A 22,859-nucleotide genomic window follows, 5' to 3' on the forward strand; every position below is an offset into this window, starting at 1 on the left:
AAAGGAGAATGAAAAAATTTTACATGAGTGAATTAATTTTGTTCCTGCAACTTTACTAATCAGGAATAAAGATGCACACACCTGTCACTTTCACAGTAGCAGTAGTCTCTGCAGCTCCTGCTTGACATGTGTAGCTGTCAATGTCTTCAGGTTTGAGATCTTTGATGTGGAGCTGGAGGAAGCAGCCATCCTGCTTCATCTCATACTTCCTGCTGGCTCTCAGTGGCAGCTTGTTCTTCTTCCACTGTACAGACACTCCAGGTTTAGACAGCTTACAGTACAGGGAGGCTGTACCTCCTGCCTCAGCCTCCACAGTCTGTAATTCTTTGCTGAAGAATGGAGCGAGCTCTACGTAGGTGGGACAGAATCAACCACATTATGGTTTGATACAGTATCAGCTCAGGCAACAAATATAATTTGTAAATACATTTTCATGGTTTCAATTAGCTATATAATGTGTTTGCTACAGTGGAAAAATCAGCAAATCACAGATTGTTTACACGATCACATTTAAAACCATTGACAGATTGAAAAGATTGCATATTCTATGCATACATTCACAATGCCTACATGCACACACCTTTTACTGTTAGAGTAGCAGTGGTCTCTGCAGCTCCTGCTTGGCATGTGTAGCTGCCACTGTCCTCAGGTTTGAGCTCATTGATGTTGAGCTGCAGGAGGCATCCATCCTGCTTCATCTCATACTTTGTATTTGCTCTCACAGGCAGCATATTCTTCTTCCATTGCACCGGCACTCCAGGCTTTGACAATTCACAGCACAGGGAGGCTGGGCATCCTTCATCAGCCTCCACACTTTGCAAGTCTTCTTTGAAGAATGGTGGAAGCTCTTAGAAAATAGGTAATAATTGGAAAAAAATAATCATACATCTTCAGTGTAATAGGACAATGCTGAAGACCCCATAGAGGAGGACAAAACTGTATCTGTAAATACCTATTGTTCAGTGAGCTGATAATGTAGAAGGTAGGTTTGAGAACAGAACATCAGAATATTAACTTTTAGACAATCGCAGTTGAATGTATTTTATCATGTAAATGTTTGCATACATTGCTAACACTGAATTTTACATCCCTTTGCCAAATGCCAAACCACAGAGTACACACCTGTCACTGCCACAGTAGCAGTAGTCTTTGCACTTCCTGCTTGACATGTGTAGCTGCCACTGTCCTCAGGTTTGAGCTCCTTGATGTGCAGCTGGAGGAAGCAGCCATCCTGCTTCATCTCATACTTCCTGTTGGCTCTCAGTGGCAGCTTGTTCTTCTTCCACTGTACTGACACCCCAGGCTTGGACAGTTCACAGGTCAGGGAGGCTGTACCTCCCTCCTCAGTTTCCACACTGACTAAGTCTTTCTTGAAGACTGGAGGGAGCTCTGGGAAAACGGGCAAAGAGAACAAAAACAGTACATTCATAATGTGGGTAACATAATGACAACCAAATAGATTAGAGAAACACAAGAAAGCATTGTAAAATAAATTGAATGCAGTTATAAAATGTTCGGACACAGTCAGATTCCTCCAGCTGCACACACCTTTCACTGTCACAATTGCAGTAGTCTCTGCAGCTCCTGCTTGACACGAGTAGCTGCCACTGTCCTCAGGTTTGAGATCATTGATGTAGATCTGGAGGAAGCAGTCATTCTGTTTCATCTCATACTTCCTGTTGGCTCTCAGTGGCAGCTTGTTCTTTTTCCACTGTACTGACACCCCAGGCTTGGATACTTCACAGGACAGGGAGGCTGTACCTCCCTCCTCAATGTCCACACTTTTCAAGTCGACCTTGAAGAATGGTGGGAGCTCTGGGGAAATGGGTAACGATTTAATAAACATAAACATACATCTTTAATATAGTATGAAAATGCTTGAGACATGACCAAAAGGAGAAACAAATGTTTTGAATACATAGAGCAAAACGACTTTTAAGCCAACTAAGGATGTAGGATTGCAATAATATACAAACTCGAATAGTCAGACAATCTCAGAAAAGTGCTTAAAATTTCATTTTGGGTGTGATTTTGTACATGCTTAACTGGTTTATTCATTGCAATCGACACTGCCAAACAGACACACCTGTCACTTTCAAAGTAGCAGTGGTCTCTGCAGCTCCTGCTTGACATGTGTAGCTGCCTCTGTCCTCAGGTTTGAGATCTTTGATGTGGAGCTGGAGGAAGCAGCCATCCTGCTTCATCTCATACTTCCTGCTGGCTCTCAGTGGCAGCTTGTTCTTCTTCCACTGTACTGACACCCCAGGCTTGGACAGCTCACAGTACAGGGAGGCTGTACCTCCCTCCTCGGCCTCTGTACCTTGTAACTCTTCTATGAAACATGGTGGGAGTTCTGGCAAACAAAAAAGGTTTAAAAAGTAACAAAGTGGGATTTTCTAGTGAAACATTTGAGATATTGTCAATATAAGACTGAATAAGAAGCATTTTGGTGAGCTCAGGTAATTACAAGTAATTATCTGAAAATAGTTTTCCATGTTTTCAAGCTTGTAGACACTGTAAAATTTACCATGCAGATTTCCAAATTCACAAACCTTTCACTGACAAGGTTGCAGTGGTCTCTGCACTTCCTGTTTGACATGTGTAGCTGCCACTGTCCTCAGGTGTGAGCCCCTTCATGTTGAGCTGTAGGAAGCAGCCATCCTGCTTCATCTCATACTTCCTGCTGGCTCTCAGTGGCTGCTTGTTCTTCTTCCACTGTACTGACACTCCAGGTTTGGACACCTCACAGCACAGGGAGGCTGTACCTCCCTCCACAGCCTTCATGTTCAGCAGTTCCTTTTTGAAAAATGGTGGGAGCTCTGGGAATGATAAGAGGATCAGAGAAGAATGAAGGAAAATATTTTAGTCTAACATATGTAAAGTTTTGTACATTAATAATTGATGGACAAATAAGTAGTATAAATGATGCTCCCGCAGCCTGACCTTATATTGTTTAGATTAACACGTGAAAGCATTCAAAAATACTAGTTACAAATTTCTATGACTCAGATGTCCTAATGTTTAGACAGTACCTTTCACTGAAACATTGGCAGTTGTTTCCGCATTTCCTGCTTGACATGTGTAGCTGCCACTGTCTTCAGGTTCGAGCTCTTTGATGAGTAGCTGGAGGAAGCAGCCATCTTGTTTCATCTCATACTTCCTGCTGTTTCTCAGAGGTAGTCTGTTCTTCTTCCACTGCACGGACACCCGCGGTTTAGACAGCTCGCACTGCAGGGAGGCTGCATCTCCCTCCTCTCCCTCCACACTTCTTAATTCTTTATTGAAGAATGGTGGGAGCTCTGGGGAAGAAATTATATATCTACTATATCATCTGTATACATGTTTAAGATGTCACCACAAGAACAAAAATAGTCATCTGTTATTTGTGTTGCTCATAACAGTATTTGCAGTATTTGTATATTATCTGGACTTGACTGCATGCATTAGGAGGGAATTGTTATGTTATGAGTTTCAGAAGGTTTACACAATCACAGAAAAGTACCTTCACTGGCAAAGACATTGCTTTTCTGTGACTTAAAGTATAACATGGTAAAATTGATCAATGACATATCAAACCAAACACACCTTTCACAGACACGGTAGCAGTGGTCTCTGCGCTTCCTGCTTGACATGAGTAGCTGCCACTGTCCTCAAGTTTGAGGTCCTTGATGTGGAGCTGGAGGAAGCAGCCGTCCTGCCTCATCTCGTACGTCCTGCTGGCTCTCAGTGGCTGCCGGTTCTTCCTCCATTGAATTGGCACTCCAAGTTTAGACAGCTCACAGTACAAGGAGGCTGTGCATCCCTCTTCAGCTTCCACACTCTGCAACTCCTCCTGGAAGAAGGGAGGAAGCTCTGGGGAAAATGCAAGGGAAAGGACAGAATAGAACATATTTATTATAATAAGAACACTTCACAGTACAATTTGAAACATTTATTTGTTATTCAATGAAATTGGGTAAGAAAGGAGGCAGAAGGTAATTTATATCTACATCCTGGTCATTAGAATGTAAAATGTCAACATTTCTTAATTACCTGTTACAGTCAGTTTGGCACTGCTCTGCACATCTCCTGTATCACAGGAGTATATGCCAGTATCAAGGGGCTCTGCATCAGGGATGAGCAGCAGGTTGATTTTTCCCTCCTTACGCATCTCATATTTATCACCATTTCGAAGGGGAATATGGTTGCGCCTCCAGGTAACCAGGGTGGTGAAGTCAGAGGTGGTGCAGCGCAGAGTAGCCGTCTCTCCCTCCATGACCACAGTGTCTTTTGGGGTCTCCTCAAATAGTACTAGATTTTGAAATCAAATCACACTTTAGAATGCCTGACATAGAAGAGATAAATTTGACTGAAAATGCACAATCTTGCTGAATTATAAAAAAAAAAAAAAAGTACACCCTTTATTTTCCTGCTCACCTTTGGGTTTAGGAACAACCAGCAGACATGCAGAGGTCCTCTCCTCCCCAACCACAAACGCCACAGTGCCCGTCTCCTCAGGTGTTGTCATGGTGAGGACCAGTTGGTGCTGGAAACCATGGCATGTCATCTGGTTCATCTCGTTCTTCTGCAGAGGGCTGGGACCGAGCCACCAGACGCCCTCACTCACGTCTGCGTGACTCAGCTCACACACAAACACTGCGTCCTCTCCCGCTGTCACTGTTACATCGTGTAGCTCTGTAACAATCCGAACGCGCTCTGTGGAGAAAGAAGGAGCTAGATACAGCTGGCTTTTTAGACAATGGAATTTGGTATATTTACAGCAACTTAAGTGAGAACGGCCACTTCCGCATTTCTTCTAATGTAAATAAATGAACCCAAAAGGACATTAAATAATGGATGAAACTCTACAGTTGTATCCACCTACCCCTCACAATCAGCTTGGCGGTGGTCTTCTTGCCTCTGGTGATACAGCAGTACTCTCCAGCATCCTCCAGCTGAAGTTTCTTGATCTCCAGAGTGTGTGTGGGACCTTTCTTCTTGACAATGTAACATCCACCTTCCTCCACCACAGTGTTGTCCTTCTTCCAAGTGACGGGGACATTAGCACTGGAAACCTCACAAGACAGCAGCACTGACTTCCCCTCCATTATAGCTTGGCTCTCCAGTTCCTTCTCAAAGAATACCGACGCTGCCGCTGGTTAAAGAAAGAACGAAAGAGAGTAGATATTGGATTACTAAAGATGGATTTACACCCAGTATACTGTGACAAATAACAGACTATCGTAGAATTGAAGAGATCATCAAATTATGAAGGAACAAATATATGTTTTAATTGATTAGTGATGTAACGGGCATCTGTGGCTCATAAAGTTGGCAGTTCGATTCAGGGAACCTCCTGTCCACATGCCAAAGTGTCCTTGGGAAAGACACTGAACTCAAAATTAATCTCGATCGCAAGTGAGCACCAAGCACGGCAGTGTGTGTGAATGTGTGTGTGAGTGGGTGTGTGAATGGGAGGCAAACAGTAAAACGCTTTGAGACCGCTGAGGGTAATGGAGCGCTACATAAGTGCAGACCTTTTAAGGTGTTAAGGTTTGGTTGACTGAATGTAGGTTATTAAATTTAGTCAGCAAGCTCATGTGGAACAGACTTATTATTATGCGAGTATAATATAAACCAAGCTGTATAACCCTCCCCACCTGGAGGATGAGGAGGGTTCTGTTCGACTTCGTAACAGAACATAGAGCCACAGGCAATAGGTTATTAAATTAGAGAAAGATATAAGTTAAAATAGATTCTAATAAAGAACCCTAGCAGCAAAAACATGTAACTAAACAAAAATTAAGTCAATTGACAATTCAAGAATTTCAAATACCTCTGACGTTAACTTCTGCTGTCGTCTTCTGCTCCCCGAAGATGCAGCTGTACTCTCCAACATCCTCTGGCTGGATGTTTCTGATGGTCATCTCAGCTATCTTCCCTTTCAGTGTCATCTGATATCTTCCTCCCTGATAGAGCTGGTCCTCCCCCTTCCACCACTGCACAGGCACCCCAGCCCTGGACAGCTCGCAGTGCAGGAACACATTACCTCCTTCAGGGGCCTCCTGGTTCTTCAGGCCCATTTTAAAAGTGAAGGGAATAGCTGTGCAAGTGGGATGAAACGTCAAACTTCATGCGAGTGGACACAAGTTGCATTCGATTTTAAAGCAAATAAGACATATTTCAATTAATTAAAACTTGTCAAAGACACAAATAATAAAATGAATCAATATGAAATAAGCAAGACCAGCAACATTTCAATAAGTTAGGCAAGGTTATACAACATTAAGACATTCCTTACGTGTAATTGTGACATTGGCTGAGGTCTTGGCATCACCGTAGCTACAGCTGTAGACGCCGCTGTCCTCCACCTGTGTGTTTTTGATGGTCAACTCCAGGCTGCTGTTTCGATTTTTAATCTGGTACTTGATATTGTTCTTCAGCAGCTCTTCTCCTCTCCTCCACTCTACCATGAGGCCGGGCTTGGACAGCTCGCAGCACAAAGTCACACTGTTCTCCTCCTCCACCTGCTGGTTCCTTAACTTTGCATTGAATGTGACAGGCGGAGCTGGAAGGTGTAGGACCAAGGAGTGGTTATTTTATTTTGTTGATGTATGTTATAGAAATCAAATTTTATCAAATCAGGACTGGATTTTTGGGGGGTTAAATTATTTGGAAATAAATCAATGTCATGAAAAGGGGAAAGCTTAGTTATTGTAGAATCGTGTTTTCAGCATGAGATCTATATTTTACCTTTGACTGTAAGCTCAGCAGTTGATTGGCTGTCTTTAGTCTTGCAGGTGTATTTGCCAGCATCGCTCTCTTCAACATTGTTGATGATCAGTTTAGTGAGATGCCCCTCCTGTTTCATCTCATATTTGTAACCAGGTTTCAGGACAACTCTGCCTTTCCTCCAGTCCACAGGAGCTCCAGGTTTGGAGAGCTCGCAGCAGAACGCTCCACTGTCCCCTTCCTTCACCTCCAAATTCTCCACTTCTTGCTTAAATGTTACAGGAAGTGCTGAGAAAATAAATGAAGCTTACTTTTCACACAAAATTAGCAGCTGAACATTGTCTGTTCATGTAGTGGCTGTTGTGAAGCATACCTCTGACTTTGATGTCAGCTGAGGTCACAACATTTCCAACCAAACAGCTGTACTCCCCTGCATCTGCGAGAGTTACATTTGTAATCAGTATCTCAGCCACCCGGCCCTCTTGCTTCATTAGATATTTTTCTCCCTCCTTCAAGAGTTGAGCATCTCTCCTCCACTCCACCGGAACTCCTGATTTAGAAAGCTCACAGCGCAGCGTCACGTAACCTTCCTCCACAGCTTCCTGGTTCTTCAATTTTTGCTTGAAAGTCACTGGGATTGCTGAAAAGACAGCAAGAAACATGAGAAAATATATAATAAGATGTGCAAATTGTCAAAGCATAATTATCTTTTATTTATGCAATGCATCTCACCAGTAATAATGACAGTTGCCATAGTTTTGATGTCGTCACAAACACAGCTGTAGGAGCCACTGTCATCAGGGAGGCTTTTCCTAATGAAGAGCTCTAGCATGGAGCCGCTCTGCTTCACCTGGTATTTCTCTCCACTGGTCAACACATTGTCTCCCTTCCTCCACTCCACCGGGCCTCCAGGTTTGGAGAGCTCACAGCCAAGTGTCACCCCATTGCCCTCTTGCACCTGAATGTTCTTCAGTTCTTGGAGGAATTTAATGGGCTGTTCTAGAAAGCACCACGACAGAAATGTTCAGATTTTGAAAACAATCTTTTTGTGATAAATATCTGTTTACTGCTCCTGACTGATAAGTAAATGTAACACCTAAAGTTACTTCCAGTATGAGATGACACATTATGTTTACGCAGCACTGACAATTTCTTTAGAATAATGTCTAGTGTGCTGTATGTTCCTTAACTCCTGTTTCAGACATTTAGTTCTGCATAGATTTACTCTTTACTTATAATGTCACCAGTTACCATCTAATGTTACGTTTTGGTACACTGTCTTTTAGTACTTTTGAGAGTATGTAATGACCTCCTGAATACACAAAGTGCAACTGACTACAGTAAAAGCAAAACTCACCATTCACCCTGATCTTAGCTGTTGTTTTCTGTTCTCCGCATATACAAGTATAATCTCCAGCGTCCTCCATACTGAGCTCTGAAACCTTCATCTCCACCTGCAGGTCCTTCTTCCTCATCTGGAATTTGTCTCCATTCTTCAGCAGCTCTCCTCCCTTCCTCCACTCCACTGACTGAGCAGGTTTGTTGAGCTCACAGCGCAGGACCACACTGTTGCCCTCCGTTACCTCCTGGTCAACCAGCAGAAGCTTGAAACTAGGTGGTAGACCTGTCAACAACCAAGAACCAATCAGAAGGTCACGTGGCACAAAACAGCGCTAAAACTATCCCATGTGATCAAAAAATACCATCTACAAATCACAAATAAATATGCACTGCAGTTCAAATTAAATATCACACTACAATAAAAAAAAATAAAAAAATAAAAAATGAGAGGGGTTTTGTATTATAGCTTGAGTGAGGATAAAATCTATTACCAAAACAACTACAGTGGAAACATGGTAACAATAATCAGGGACATGAGAACACAGAACACGAATGAATGTATTAAATAACCCATGGACTTGACACGGCAGCTGTGATTTAGGCAGCAGAGGAGGTATGCTCACATGAAATGTCATGCTCATAATCATTTTTCTCTATTCAATTTATGAATACTTAATATCCACTTATAATGCATTATCACATAATCTATTATAAGTGGTCAGTTAATCTTCTACCAGCTCACACCAAAACACAAGTATTATTCTGGCACAAACTATTTGACATGTAATATCACTTACATGAAAAAAAAACTAACTACTACTATTGCTATAATTTAGTTAAGGGGAAATGACCTGAGGGGCGCTTCTGCCGAACAACCCAAATCTACTGTATCTTTTCACCCAGCACACACAAGTACTGTGACATGAAGTCCCAAGCAGGATAACAAATGACGGTTTTGTGAAACTACACAATGGCGCTCACAGTGATCATACCCATTGGATCTATTTAGTTTTTATTGACTAATATGAGGCTGACCTCTTTGACGTCTGCGCTCAGGTGATTCTGTTGAATATATAATACATAAAACATTCAAAAAAGAGAGAGGAAATGTGCTTTACAAATGCACAAATCAAACTTACAGTATCTTGGGGAACAGTGGAGAATATTTTTGTCTCACCTTTGACAGTGAGCTCAGCAGTTGATTGGCTGTCTTTAGTCTTGCAGGTGTATTTGCCAGCATCGCTCTCCTCCACGTCACTGATGATCAGTTTAGTGAGGCGTCCGTCCTGTTTCATTTCATATTTCTCTCCAGGCTTCAGGAGGACTCTGCCCTTCCTCCAGCCGACGGGAGCTCCAGGTTTGGAGAGCTCGCAGCAGAAAACGCCACTGTCCCCTTCCTTCACAACCAGGCACTGGAGCTCCCGTTTAAATGTAATGGGCAGTGCTGTTTTGAGTATATTAGATAAACCATTTATTTGGTGACTGCATTGATTGACACCCTGCCATTTACACATTTTCAAATGGGTTTGCAATAATAAAAAGCAAGCATTTAAAAAAAAAAATCCTTAAGTTTCTTCTTTCCTTCAGGCCATAAAAAGTCTCACAATATGGTGGCATAGTTATAGGATTTTGGATTTTAAACAATGATTTGATATGTACATATGTATTTGAAATCTAATTGGATCTCTATTTATAACATGTATTGTTAAGTTGCAGCCTTACAATTAAATGCCACAGTAATTCTTTTCAATTATGTATTACAAAGCCTACTTGTGGCCAGACGTGATAAAAAAAAAAAAAAAAATCCTCTTAAGGCCACACAGTAGACTAATGAGTCCTCATCAATCTTCAAACTTACGTTTCACTTTGACCTCGGCGGTCGTTTTCTCGTCTCCTGTGATGCAGCTGTACTTCCCTGCATCTTCTGGTTGGATATTGATAATGGTCATCAGAGCTGTCTTTCGTTCGAGCTTCATCTGGTACTTTCCCCGAGACACCTCCTCAGAAAGCACCTGACCCTCTTTCTGCCACTGAACGGGGACTCCCACCTTTGACAGCTCACAATGTAATGTCACGCTGTTACCTTCTTCGCCTTCCTGGCTCTTCAGGCTCACTTTAAACGTGGCAGGAACCGCTGTTGGAAAAAAACACCGATATTTTTTGTACATGTGAAGCAAAACTGAAGAAGTGATTTACAGGTGGATAAATATAGATAGGTGAATAATAAATAAAGAAATGCACCAGATTAGCCTTACCACACAAATCCTACTCAATGAACATACCGATAATTTTAACAGTGGCCTTTGTCCTCTGCTCTCTACACACACAGATGTAGACACCGCTGTCCTCTACTACAGCATCTCTGATGATCAATTCCAGGGCTGAGTCCTTTTGTTTTATCTGGTACTTCTCTCCATTCTCCAGCGGATCTCCTCCAAGCCTCCACTCTACCGGGACACCAGGTTTAGATATCTCACAGGACAGCGTGATGTTGTGTCCTTCCGCAACTTGAAGGTTCTTCAGCTTTTGCTTGAAGGTGACGGGAAGAGCTGAAAAAGCACAAATTAAGTAAGATGACAAGATCAAACTGAATAAATAATATAATGAACAACATCAGTACCTTCTTTTGCTATATTGATTTTCAATGATTGAATAAGTGATATCTCTCAATGAATGAGATCTCTGCTGGAAAGTCTTCATGTGAGCAAATGCACATATTGTATGTAAAACCTAATAGTTCACATCAAACAAATCAAAACTATATTATTTAAATTTGGTTTAGGTGTGTTTTGGCAAAATACTGTTATTTCGTTAATCTGGAACCATTTTTGATTGAAATGCCTCAAGAAAAATACTCGAACAAAATAAAATATTGTAACTAAATAACTTTACCATTCACAGTTAGAGTAGCGGTGGTCTCTATGTTTCCACAGATGCATGTGTAGATATTGCTGTCATCAGGTGTCACATCCAAAATCCTCAGTTCAATAAGCATGTCTCTCTGCCGCATGTGATATTTCTCTCCATTCCTGATGAGTTCATTTCCTCGTTTCCTCCACTCCACAATGTGACTAGGTTTAGACAGCTCACAGCGTAGCGCTGCCGTGTTGCCCTCCTCGATCAGCACGTTCCTCAGTTTCTGCTTGAAGGTGACTGGGAGAGCTAGGGATGAGGAGTCCGGTATGACCAAAGATTAGATAAATAAATATGGATAACTATTGATTCTTCAGTACCTATTCAGCTAATTGGTCAATAATGTCCTACCTGTGATTTTGACAGTGGCAGATGTCGTCTGATCGGCACACACGCAGCTGTAGACCCCACCGTCCTCGGGCACAGGTTTCCATATCAGGAGCTCCGAGGTGGTATCCCTTTTCCTTATCTGGTACTTGACCCCATTCTTCAGCAGCTCGTGTCCTTTCCTCCATTCTACAGGTATTCCAGGTTTGGAAATTTCACAGCGCAATATGACACTGCTGCCCTCCTCTGCTTGCATGTTCTTCAACTGTTGTATGAAGGTGATGGGAATAGCTGGAAAACAAGAAGTGGCTTAAATAAATACAGATAAGAATCACTGGATGATGGGACAAAATTATAAAAATGTCTTGTCAAAAAAATACATCAGTAAGTGGAAAAATGCAATAAATTTAACTTAATTCATGATACTGCCAGATCTGAGAAGACAATCAAGGTACCAAAACACAGTGACAATATATTTTAGTCTGGAATTAAAACTTTGATCAGTTCTGGGTTGTTAATCAGTTCCTTTTTCTTTACCGTGTACTCTGAGGCTTGCTGTTGTGTGGTGGTCTCTGCACTGGCACGTATACTCTCCTGAGTCCTCAGGCTTCAGGGCTTTGATGGTTAGAGAGTTGATTGTCCTCCTTTGTTTCATTACATACTTGTCTCCAGTCCTGATACTCTCAAAACCTCTTCTCCAATGACACTGGACCCCAGGCAGAGAGTATTCACAGGTCAGGGTAACAGCTTCTCCTTCTTTGGCCTCCATAGTCTTCAGCAACTGGGTGAACTCTGCTGGAATGGCTTTAAAAAAGACAGCGAATACGTGAAATCATTACTCATCAGGATTTTCTGAAATATCCCAACATTTTGTCACAAACCTTCAATCCAAAGATAATACATTTAAAGTGTTGTAAAAACAGACTATTACTCATACCTTTAACAGTTACAACAGCCCGAGTTGTAACAGATCCAGCGCTGCACTCGTACACCCCCGCATCACTGTTGGACACCTCCCGAATCGTGAGCCGAGCTTCACAGCCAGAACGACTGGCAAAGTATCTGGAGGAGTTCCACATCAGACAGCAGTCTTTGTACCACAGGATGTGACATGGCTTGGAAGCCACACAGGACAAAACCAAGCCACCTCCTTCAATGGCCTCACAGTCCTCAAGTGCCTTAATAATGGTGGGACGTCTCTCTGGTGAAATTCGGAGATGGAGCTACATCAACACCAAATTAAATGTGACAGGAAAATACACATTAAAGCTCACAGGAAGATCGACATCTCACCTCTAACCAACAGTGAGGCGTAGGATCTTTTGTCCCCCGCTGCAAATGAAATAGTGCCAGTGTCTTTTCGGGCAAGCTGTCTAAATGTGAGGGTGTGGTAGCCTCCCGCAACCATCTGGATCTCATTGAGCTCGTTGGTGTAAAGCAACGTCTCGTCCAGGTACCACTTGACCCCTATGTAGTCGCTGGGACAAATTTGACACCTGAACGTGACAGTGTCGCCCTCAAGACACTCAACATCTTCTAACTCATCCAGGATCAACACCCTCTGACCTGAGAGATGGAGAAGTCAAAAACCTCATAAACATCATATACAGTGGGTGAACAAAACCTTAATCAACACCTTTGGTATTTCATTGAGCATTATACTCAATATTTAAAGCATTATTAGCACTATGTATAATTTTAAACATCATACTGGCAGAAAATGTTGCCCTCGCATTTATAACCCATATCAGTTTGATAATACAATGTGTTTGTATCATACGTCAGCTGTTTGGAGTTTTATTGTCCTTACTTACTTAGTTACAACCCAGAATTACCCAACCGCCCCAGTTTAATGTAAACGAACACACAATAAACCACAGTGATGTAATGTTCCACACTCAGTGCACAATGAACTCACCCTGCACAGTCAGCTGTGCCCGGCTCTGCATGGTACCAACGTCACATGTGTAAATATCCGTGTCCAATTTCTCCAGACAGGTGATGGTTAGGGACAGCACTACACCCTTCTGCCTCATGACATACTTCCTACCAGACCTCAGCTCCACCATGCCTTTCAGCCAGGTCACCCGCTTGGCTGGCCGCCTGGTCTCACACTCCAGGGTCACCTTGCCCTTGTCCTCTGCCCGGGTGTCTCTCAGCTCTCTTGCAAATGTGTGCTGGAGTTCTAAAATGAAGTCAAATGTCACATGCCAAATTTAAAGTTTAATCTACGGAACAAAGCCCTCATCTAAACTGGCCAGTTAAAACCTAAAGAAATCTAAAGGCAAAGATCCTTTAAATCCTTCCCTTCTGCTCCTTACTGCTCACTTACAGCTGCAACTCACATATTTAGTCTGGTTACAGAAAGGTAATGATCACAGCGACTACTGTCTGATGTCAATGATTGTCCTGCTTACTGAAAACCCTGGACTCTCAAATGTGATTGTCAGAATTTTAATTATCCCATAGCACAATAGCAGCTGCAGTTTGTGTGCTTAGGTACATTGTTATGGACCTGGACAATCTATATATTCTGTACTTGTCCATGTCTCTCTCCACCTTAAGGCCTTTTGAATCTATGTGTCACAACGCGACAGGATACTTTAACATTAGCTGGTCCACATGTTCAAATAGAGCTCGAAAGAAATGGTTACAGATACAGATGCTATGCTCGTTGTAAATGGAATGAAAACAAATTTGACACCAAAATCTCTCATTTGTTAAAAAGACTATAACCAGTATTTGCGAGACCAAAGTAAAGTGTTTGTAAATGCGTGTCCGTCCATATGTCAACTGTATACGTTTTTTCCCCTTTCTTTCTTGTGATTTAATTTTCTTTCTTGAAAATTAGATCACAAGCTAAATGAGACGACCCATTTAAATAAAAGATTAAACAAAACTCAAATGAAACCTACCTCTGACCTCCAGCTTGCCACGAGAAGCAACACCTTCTGCCTCACAGCAGTACTCTCCAGAGTCTCTGATGGTAGAGTTCTTGATCACCAGTCGCGCCAGGTTCTTCTCCACGCTCATCTCGTACTTGGGGCTCTGCCTGATCAGATGTCCATTCTTCAACCAGCGAATGGTGACTTCTGGTTTGGTGATCTCACAGCTTAGCTCTGCGTCCTCACCAGGTACCGCCTTCACATTCAGCAGTTCCCTGAAGATGTGCACTGGCTTCTCTAAAGGAGGGAAAATGAACTTCCTTCATATTCACTTGCAATCACACCTGACATTTAAAACAATACATACTATTACACCTTTTGGATGAATAAATCCATTAAATGGTATATTTCAAACTGTCCATGAATGGACATGCATTATCTGAGAGAATGAACTATTCACCTTTAACAAAGAGCATGGTCCTGCAGCTAAAGTCTTTAATTGTGAAGACCACATCTCCAGCGTCAGTCACTACAGCATCTCTAATGGTCATCGTATACTTGCGGCCATTGTTGATGATCTGAATATGGCTGTTGGTAACCACCCCCTGGCCATTGATTGTCCAGGAAGGTTCATCATCGAGATCATGAGAGAGATGACACTCAAAAGTGCAGTTTTCTCCTTCCAGAACAGAGGTTGTCTTCATACGCTGAACAATGCTAATGTGTAAATCTGTAAATAAACATAATAATAAAACAGCTATATTAATACATGTTTCTTACGCTCTAGGTTCAGAGCTCATCTCAAACAACCAAGAAGTATTTGTTTTCTCCAACTACTAACCGTGCACTGTGACTTTAGCCTTGGTCTGACTGGTGCCTAGGTCACAGGTGTACTGTCCAGCATCATCTTTACTCAGTGAATGGATGATCAGGGCCCTGGACTTCCCAAACTGGAGCAGCTCGTATTTATCATCAGCTGTCAGGACCGTACCATCCTTCCTCCAAACAGGGGTCACTGCCTCTTTGGAAATTTCACACTGCAGGCAAACCTCCCCCTGTTCCTCTCCAGTTGCGTCCTCCAGAGACCTCAGGAACACCGCTGGGCGCTCTGGGAACACAATGCAACACCATTTAATTACTGGTATTCGTGTTTCACAGATATTAACATACATATTATGCATTTCAGTTCCTCTCAGAGCTGACCTTTGACCTTTAAGGTGGTTGTCTCAGTTAATAGGCTTGTTTTGAAGGTGACCCTGCTCTCCTGAGGCCAGAGCTTCTTGATTATGAGGCTGTGCATGGTGCCCATGTGCTGGATCCTGTTGATGGCGTTGGAATAGAGGCGGATATTGTTCAGGAGCCATTCCACATTGGCGACCACGTAGTTGAGCTCACATGAGAATGTGGCAATGCCGTCCTCCTCAATTTCCACGGGCTCAAGGTGTTTGACCAACTTTAGTGTTTTTACTACAAAACAAAGACACAATTAATTATACGGAGAAACCTGAAGTGTAATAAATCTAGTTTTGTATCATATGCTGTTTAACCTACCTTCAACCTTAACATGTGCTGTGCTCTGTGAGCCTCCAGCCATGCAGCGGTACTGTCCGGCGTCCATTCCTGTCAAGCCGTGAATGATCAGTTCTGCTTGCTTCCCTTCTCTCTTCATGCTGTACTTGTTCGAGGTCTTCAGAGCGGTACGACCTTTAAACCACTGCACCGCCCTAGGAGAGGGGGCAAACTCACAGCTCAGAGTCACAGAGCTGTTCTCCTTCACCTCCACGTCATCCAGGTGGTGGACAACCTGAAGAGGTCGCTCTGGAGGGGACAGATGTACAGCTTACACTTCACTCACATCATTGTCAGGCTTTTCTTTGCATACATGAGACAAAAAACGAAGATGAAACTCACAGTCAAGAGCCTGCTTTACGAGGTGCCTTTAAAAAAAAAAGAAAAAGGCACCTCGTAAAGCAGGCTCTTTTATTAAAAACAAAAACAAAAAAAATCATAAGACATTTCATCTGTTTTGAGATGAAAATTACTTTTGCAAATAAACCTCCAGTTTCTAACAACTGAAACTGCTGTGCGCGTAAACTCAGAGCAAAGCCACACCAGGGAGCTTTTGTCACAATGTGAACAGGAGATTTCTAAAGCCTATGCTATCAAATGTGAAGACTGTGGTTGTGGTAAGCCAGCTGACAGGGCATACATCATAGTGTAAAACTGCACTGCCTGTGGTCCCCCCTGCCTTTTACATTGTATTATATATTACACTGATATTTTATTTCAAACCACCATTTTTTTTTTTTTAGCTAAGAATAAAATGTGAATTTGGTTTGCCTATGATTTCTACTATATACTGGGGTGAGGTGTGGGAAACTCACCTTTCACAGAAAGCTGAGCAGTAGAACGACTTTTGCCGGCCACAAAGACCACAGGGCCCGACATGGAGCTTTCTGTGGAGGTGAGACAGAGACTGTGCAGGGTGCCCTCCCTGTCTATGTCCACGGCTGCGCACAGCTCCAGAACCTCACCGCTCAAGATCCACTTCGGGGGCCTCCCTGACTTTAGGCTGGTCTCTACCTGGAATAACGCAGGTTCTGGCTCCATCACCTCCACGGATTTCATCCCCCGCACTATGCTGATGGCCTGCTCTGCAAGCACAGCCATAATACACATTACCACTGCTGCACAAGGCCTGATTTTAATTGTACCATTTGACCATAAGAAATACATATGAAAATCAATCATTTTCAGCTTTTCAAGCGTATTACAAATCATGTAGTTGCAGTTTTGCAGTGTGGGTATATGAACGCATGACAGCATGTATCTCACCCTCCACTAGAAGCTGACACGTTGTTTTGTCATCTCCTGCATCACACGTATAGGTGTCTTCATCTGAGGAGCAGATGTCATCGATGGTCAGCTGCCTGTAGATATCTTGGCTGATGAGTTGGTACTTCTTACTGGGCAGGAGCTCCTTCCTGTTCTTGTACCACTTGACCTGAGCATTAGGCCGTGAAACCTGGCACTCCAGCAGACCTCTGTGGCGATACATGGCTATCTTGACCCTCAGAGGACGTAATATTTGAACTGGGAGCTCTAGAGAAAGAAAAGAACAGCCTTGAAGGACCAAATTCTGTCAGATGTTACTTTATTCTTTCGTTTTACAAGAACTGTATTTTGAACATTCAGGATTATTTTTTTACTTTGTAAAGGAGCGTGCCCTCCATAAATCTATATAACATTGCTTCATGTCTGGTACAAGGTTAGAATCTGGTAGCTCACCTTTTACTGTTAGAGTTGCATAGGATGAGACACGCTCTGCAGTGAATCTGATCTCTCCTGCATGTTCTGGTCTGACTGACTTGAAGAACAGGGTGTGACTTTTGCCTGAAATCAAATTAAAACAAATATTAGTTTGAATTTTTATCTTATTTAACCTTTTCTTTAGTTACTCCTCTGAACTGCCCTGTCACAGTCCAGGTGCAGCAAGAGAGGTGAATGTACAATAAATATGACTACTTCCAAATGACTAAGGAAACATAATCAATTCAAGAAATTCCTATAACGGAACTAGCATCATCAAAGAAAAAAAAATGCTAAAACAGTTGATCTTTTACCCTGGTGTCTGATCTTGATGCTGTCTCCAGGTCGGATCCGGCAGTCTTCTCTGTACCACCGAGCATCTACATCCACCTGGTTGACCTCACACAGGAAGTTCACAGGCTGACGCTCCATCGTATCAACATCCTCTAGCTCCTTCACAATGTGGATGTCCCTAGCTGGCAGAAAAGGTTTTAAACTGTGACTCTAAAGTTAGATTGTCAGAGAAGATTTTCAGTCATCCACGTCATGATCTAAGTGTAACACAACCAGAGCACTATAATTCATTCAGTCATCATTTTTCTACTGTTGAGATTACAGTAGAAAAGTCTGAGTACAAATTTCAGTTGCCCAAGATTTGTTGAAAGTGTTTTAGATTTTTCTGTGAAATTGCTCAGTGTTCTTTCAGAAATACAGATGACATGGAGCCATGGAGACTTGCAAAACATTTAAGTTTTAGTTTTCTGTGTTTGATAGTTAATACTCAGTGCTTGTGGTGGGGACATTACTAACCATGACCTTTTATTGTGCACTGACACTACTCACAAGTTGAAGGTGTTATGCAGAGTTATGCCTGACCTCGCTGAGAATTGCACGCACTTAGCAGATGAGCAAATAGCTAAAGGGAAAACGAGCAGAACTTTCATTGATTTGGCAAAGGAGTGTTTCAAAACAATATAATCTTCTTTGTCAGGCTCATCATTAAATGATAAATCAACGGAAGTCTATAGTATTTGCACATTTATGTTTAATGTTTAAAATGACTTCCTGTAACCATTTCAAATTAAAAGCCCCTGTCTGTAGCTCTGTCTCTTATATTACTGCTCTTTGAATAGTTGTTGGTGCACAAATTATCACATCTTAAAAAACATATTTTTCTCCATGACGTGTGTCAGCCTATTAACTGATTTGAAAGCGTGTAAAATAAAAGTGAAGGCATATTTGAATTACTTTATCCCATAATATGACTTGCTAAAGTGTTGGCTTTGACCTGGTTTTGACCTAACATAGTCATGGTCACATGATCACATTAAATATTGTGACCATATTCAATACTTCAGTCTATTTACTACCTGTGACAGTGAGTCGGCCTGAGGTCTGTATGCCGTTGGCCTGGAAAGAGAACAGGCCGGCATCTCCCAAAGCCACCCTGTTCAGTATGAGGGAGTGTTTTTTTCCATGCGTGCTGATACGACAGTTGGGCTTCGACTTCAGCAGCATCCCATCCCTGGTCCACATGCCCTCTATGTAAGCCAGGTTGAGAGTCACCTCGAAGGAACAGCTCTCACTCTCAGACATCTCCACATCCTCCAAGCCCTTCACCACCTGCAGCCGGTTCTCTGGCAAAAAAGAGGCGCACCCAACATTAGAAATCAAAAAGCTTCGCACTCATTGCAAAAACTACATTAAAAGGTACAGTTAGTTCAGAGGAGAAAACTTACTGACAGCTGCTACTATTCCTCCAGGCTTATTGTCTCCCATACCTCTTGCTCTTCTCAGGGTGATTGGGGAATCTTTGCTTTCTACTACAGCAGAGGGGCCGCAACTACAACGTGATTAAAATATATGCTGTCAAATCTGTGGCTAAAGTGATCAGAATCTCTGTTTTACATGGGATACTCAGTCTTTCCACCAATTCCTTCAGCTCATTCGCACAATTCTTCAGATATTGTTTTGTTTTATAAATACGCTGTTGCAGTGTCTGTCCTGTAATTAGTTTGGACACAGTTACATTTCAAATACAAATCTAATTCCTCTCAAGCTAATAACGATGTAAACTATCACGTCCAAGATGGAAACACTGGCCTATCAAAATGGATACACATGTATCCTGTCATATGGTTGATCCCTGTGATGGCGTGCCAGTCGTCCTCAGTAATGAAGAGCAGAGTAATCTCTGTCACTTTAATTGGCTGAGCTCAGCACCACCAATATAGACTCAGCTGTGATGCCGCCTCCAGCACGCTGTGTTCACTGAACTCAGCAGAAGGGGTTTTAAAACCCAAGTTTTAAAAAACAAACAAGAGGCTGACTGAAAACTCCCAATCACTGCACTGATTGATATGATATTTGAGATCATGAAACACTTCCAGGATGGTCATAATGTTTTCTTAGTACTCCAAGTGCGGGGTCAATCTAAGCAAGCTGAAATTTCATGTGTCACGCAGTGACATTGTAATTGCAAACAATTATCTAGATTACCTGCAGAGGCCTAATATGTTATGATAAATTCATTCAAATTTAATTTAAGAGAGCCTTTAAAATGAACAAATAAACAGACACCATGGAGATTTAAAAAAAAAAAAAATATATATATATATATATATAATTTTTTAATTTTTTTAATGCAAAATCCAACCAACTGATGATAAAATATTGTATTCTCCTGTTTAGACTTTGGAAAATTACATATCTTAATACAATTGTGCAATATGTGATTCAACTTTTTGTCAATTTTCCATTTATCACACGTTCAACAGGGATTTTCCATTGGTTTCTGATCATGTATGAAAACAAACAATAAAAATATGTACTGAAAATAAACAAGAACATATCAGATAACCTGCAGTGATGCACCTACCTTTAACTTTGACAGGTGTTTTCTAGAAAGAATACATCCTTTCATTTCCTCTTCTTGCACCAGTTACAAAAAACAAAAACAAATCGTCACTTCAGAAAAAAAAAGCCAGATAAAACATCCCACATGGCAGATCTGTCAGAGTCTCGTCTTGTTTCTCACAAAGCCTTTAAGATTAACAGCAAACGTTTAGCAGACATAGAGTATGTCCAGGTTTTCTAGCTGCATCTCAGTCCCCAAAGCTGACAGCCTTCAGTGCTTCTTCTTTTTTTTTCTTGCTGTGATGGAGCATAGTGCTGAACAGCTGGCATATCTCTCCCCACATGCTAACCTCCAAAATAGCTTTCTGTCAATATGAGGGCAAAGATAGCTTTGGCTTTAATGATGTGAAGCAACTCATGTTCAGCATCAATGAGACCATCAAAAACAATCAAAATGTATACAACTGGATTAGTGTGGTTGATGGTTTTCCAGCATGCATGAATGGGTGATTGACACGCTTATGTGATTTCCTTGAAAACTCCTCAGCCAGTGAAAAGTAAAGTAAGTTTATGCAAAAGTTATTTTTGTGTAGCCCGCACATAATTATAATACAACAGAGCCGCAGAGCTTTGTACGAATTATAGAGCTGTTGTAGTTTAATCATGTGCGCTTCACAATCATGCGCACAAATGTCAGTGTCCTAAACCTCAGGTTAGAAAGATCAAAGCCCATGGATCTCCGCAGGGACTTTCCAGCACTGCCGCAGTTGAAAGGTCATCAAAGATTAGGTGATATAAATCTCCCATTTTCACAGGGCCATCACACGAGTCCAGACATGAAAGCCTTTACACAGGGGCCTGACCTTACACACACACACACACACACACACACACACACACACACACACACACACACACACACACATGCACAAAGATACGAAAATGGTCTCTTCTATAATACCTGATGTACATTAAATTGTGACATCATTTATTGACACTAGAGTAAGCAGTAAGGTGGTCTTTGCGCCCGTCTTGTTCAATAGGACTCAACAAAAAGAAAATGTTAAAAGTGACACCATGCAATGTAAATATTCATCCTACATCCTATGGTTAACACCCTCCCACCGTCCTTTAGCCTGTCATAATTTATACATGGTTAAAGTCTGTGGGGTTCCCTCTTCCACACAGAACAAAGCCTGCACCAACCAGCATTGTGTACACCAAAATTTGATTGACAGCTCCATGTGCCACTGAGAACTTAAGTCCAGTGAAACTCTATCGACAGGATAATCTCTACGCAGTCTGGCCGGGGCACAAAAAACAACTTGTCGTCACTGAGAGGAGAATGGTGGCCCACAGAAGCAAAGCGATCTCATTTTACACATCTCCAGTGGCCCATTCAAAAGAATGCTTTCAACTGTTTTCTTGGACATTTATGAGGGGAAAAATGAGTCACTTTAGGCATATAAAAACGTATCTGACAGATTCCTTAACAGGATAGTATTTCCCTCAAAGACTAAAGATTAAAAGGCCCCTAATCACGTTCTGCAACAGTAAGAGCAGCCAACAGATTAACTTGACATCTTGAAATATGGTTCTTCATGTATGTAGCATCCTATTGAGAGTGCACATCCTCTAAAAATAGAGTAATGTTAAAGGAACCAAAGCAACGGGAGGATCTGATGAGTGAATTTAGAACTCAACAAAACAGCTGAACACTCCACCTAAGCCTCTGGACCCAAGTTTGGAAACACTCCCTCTCCTGTGCTTCGTATTTCTTCTGATCCAGACTCTCTAGACCTGACCACGGCCATAATAAAGGAATATACTGCAGAAATGTTCAGCACATATATTATATCACAAACATGTGCTTAATATATCTGATTGTGAGCCAAGACCAATTACGTGCTCTGTGTTCCACCACAAGTGTTTTATTTTTCCCATCAGAGTATTCGTAACCTTGTCTCGTAGCAGGCAGCCATAGCCATACTGTGGCACGACATTAGATGCCCTTGACTGTGTTGGCATGTCTTGTTACAGTCTGGCCTTCAGTCTGATAACTATAGCAACAAAAGTCTGTCCACCAGAGACCGACCACTAAATATATTTGAGGTCAGTCATGGAGAGTATGCATTTTGATTGGCCGCATACAAGCGCCCGTGATAGGTTGGGGGTGAGGTAAATATTTCAGCAAGTATCAGTCATCCAGTGGATCAACTCTGAACACAGTCTCATGCAGGAAGGAGGTATGTCAAAATTTAAACATCACAATAATGATAATAATCATATACAGAATGATTAGGAAATGAAGCAGTACCCTTCCTCTATTTCTCACTAAACTAAGTTAGTTACAGTGAGAAGAAGCTTCGATCATAATATTTTTAACATATCTACCTGCACAATACAAAAGAGCATTGTACTGCACCCTCAAATGTGGAGAAGAGATTGACTAGCAGCAAAACATACAACAAAAACAATGAGTACAATTTATTTCATTTTTATTCATTTTGTAGGAAG

The 22,859-nt window shown here is 41.9% G+C and overlaps 1 protein-coding gene across 1 annotated transcript in view; it reads right to left on the minus strand.

The window, feature by feature from the left end:
- The window catches only part of obscna (obscurin, cytoskeletal calmodulin and titin-interacting RhoGEF a), a 40,083-nt gene extending 19,458 nt beyond the window's left edge, over window positions 1-20,625 (minus strand). The window contains exons 1-38 of the mRNA XM_069699122.1: window positions 20,365-20,625; window positions 19,226-19,329; window positions 18,857-19,123; window positions 17,801-17,962; window positions 17,466-17,570; window positions 17,013-17,279; window positions 16,562-16,831; window positions 15,729-15,995; window positions 15,381-15,644; window positions 15,019-15,285; window positions 14,638-14,907; window positions 14,208-14,474; window positions 13,211-13,477; window positions 12,586-12,858; window positions 12,230-12,493; window positions 11,830-12,096; window positions 11,317-11,583; window positions 10,945-11,214; window positions 10,335-10,601; window positions 9,911-10,186; window positions 9,230-9,496; window positions 8,069-8,335; window positions 7,444-7,710; window positions 7,085-7,351; window positions 6,733-6,999; window positions 6,281-6,547; window positions 5,816-6,082; window positions 4,865-5,134; window positions 4,417-4,695; window positions 4,033-4,290; window positions 3,586-3,852; window positions 3,033-3,299; window positions 2,553-2,819; window positions 2,087-2,353; window positions 1,549-1,815; window positions 1,123-1,389; window positions 581-847; window positions 82-348 (exon numbers count right to left, since the gene is read on the minus strand). Coding sequence (XP_069555223.1) covers window positions 82-348; window positions 581-847; window positions 1,123-1,389; window positions 1,549-1,815; window positions 2,087-2,353; window positions 2,553-2,819; window positions 3,033-3,299; window positions 3,586-3,852; window positions 4,033-4,290; window positions 4,417-4,695; window positions 4,865-5,134; window positions 5,816-6,082; window positions 6,281-6,547; window positions 6,733-6,999; window positions 7,085-7,351; window positions 7,444-7,710; window positions 8,069-8,335; window positions 9,230-9,496; window positions 9,911-10,186; window positions 10,335-10,601; window positions 10,945-11,214; window positions 11,317-11,583; window positions 11,830-12,096; window positions 12,230-12,493; window positions 12,586-12,858; window positions 13,211-13,477; window positions 14,208-14,474; window positions 14,638-14,907; window positions 15,019-15,285; window positions 15,381-15,644; window positions 15,729-15,995; window positions 16,562-16,831; window positions 17,013-17,279; window positions 17,466-17,570; window positions 17,801-17,962; window positions 18,857-19,123; window positions 19,226-19,265 — 9,409 coding nt within the window. The 5' untranslated portion in view covers window positions 19,266-19,329; window positions 20,365-20,625. The remainder of the gene's footprint in view (window positions 1-81; window positions 349-580; window positions 848-1,122; window positions 1,390-1,548; window positions 1,816-2,086; window positions 2,354-2,552; window positions 2,820-3,032; window positions 3,300-3,585; window positions 3,853-4,032; window positions 4,291-4,416; window positions 4,696-4,864; window positions 5,135-5,815; window positions 6,083-6,280; window positions 6,548-6,732; window positions 7,000-7,084; window positions 7,352-7,443; window positions 7,711-8,068; window positions 8,336-9,229; window positions 9,497-9,910; window positions 10,187-10,334; window positions 10,602-10,944; window positions 11,215-11,316; window positions 11,584-11,829; window positions 12,097-12,229; window positions 12,494-12,585; window positions 12,859-13,210; window positions 13,478-14,207; window positions 14,475-14,637; window positions 14,908-15,018; window positions 15,286-15,380; window positions 15,645-15,728; window positions 15,996-16,561; window positions 16,832-17,012; window positions 17,280-17,465; window positions 17,571-17,800; window positions 17,963-18,856; window positions 19,124-19,225; window positions 19,330-20,364) is intronic.
- Between the last annotated feature and the right edge of the window lie 2,234 nt (window positions 20,626-22,859).

Source organism: Brachyistius frenatus, unplaced genomic scaffold (assembly GCF_029030835.1).
Source record: "Brachyistius frenatus isolate BFR_SWC_R1_liver_20210118 unplaced genomic scaffold, ASM2903083v1 Contig_29, whole genome shotgun sequence".
Classification (NCBI taxonomy): domain Eukaryota; kingdom Metazoa; phylum Chordata; class Actinopteri; family Embiotocidae; genus Brachyistius; species Brachyistius frenatus.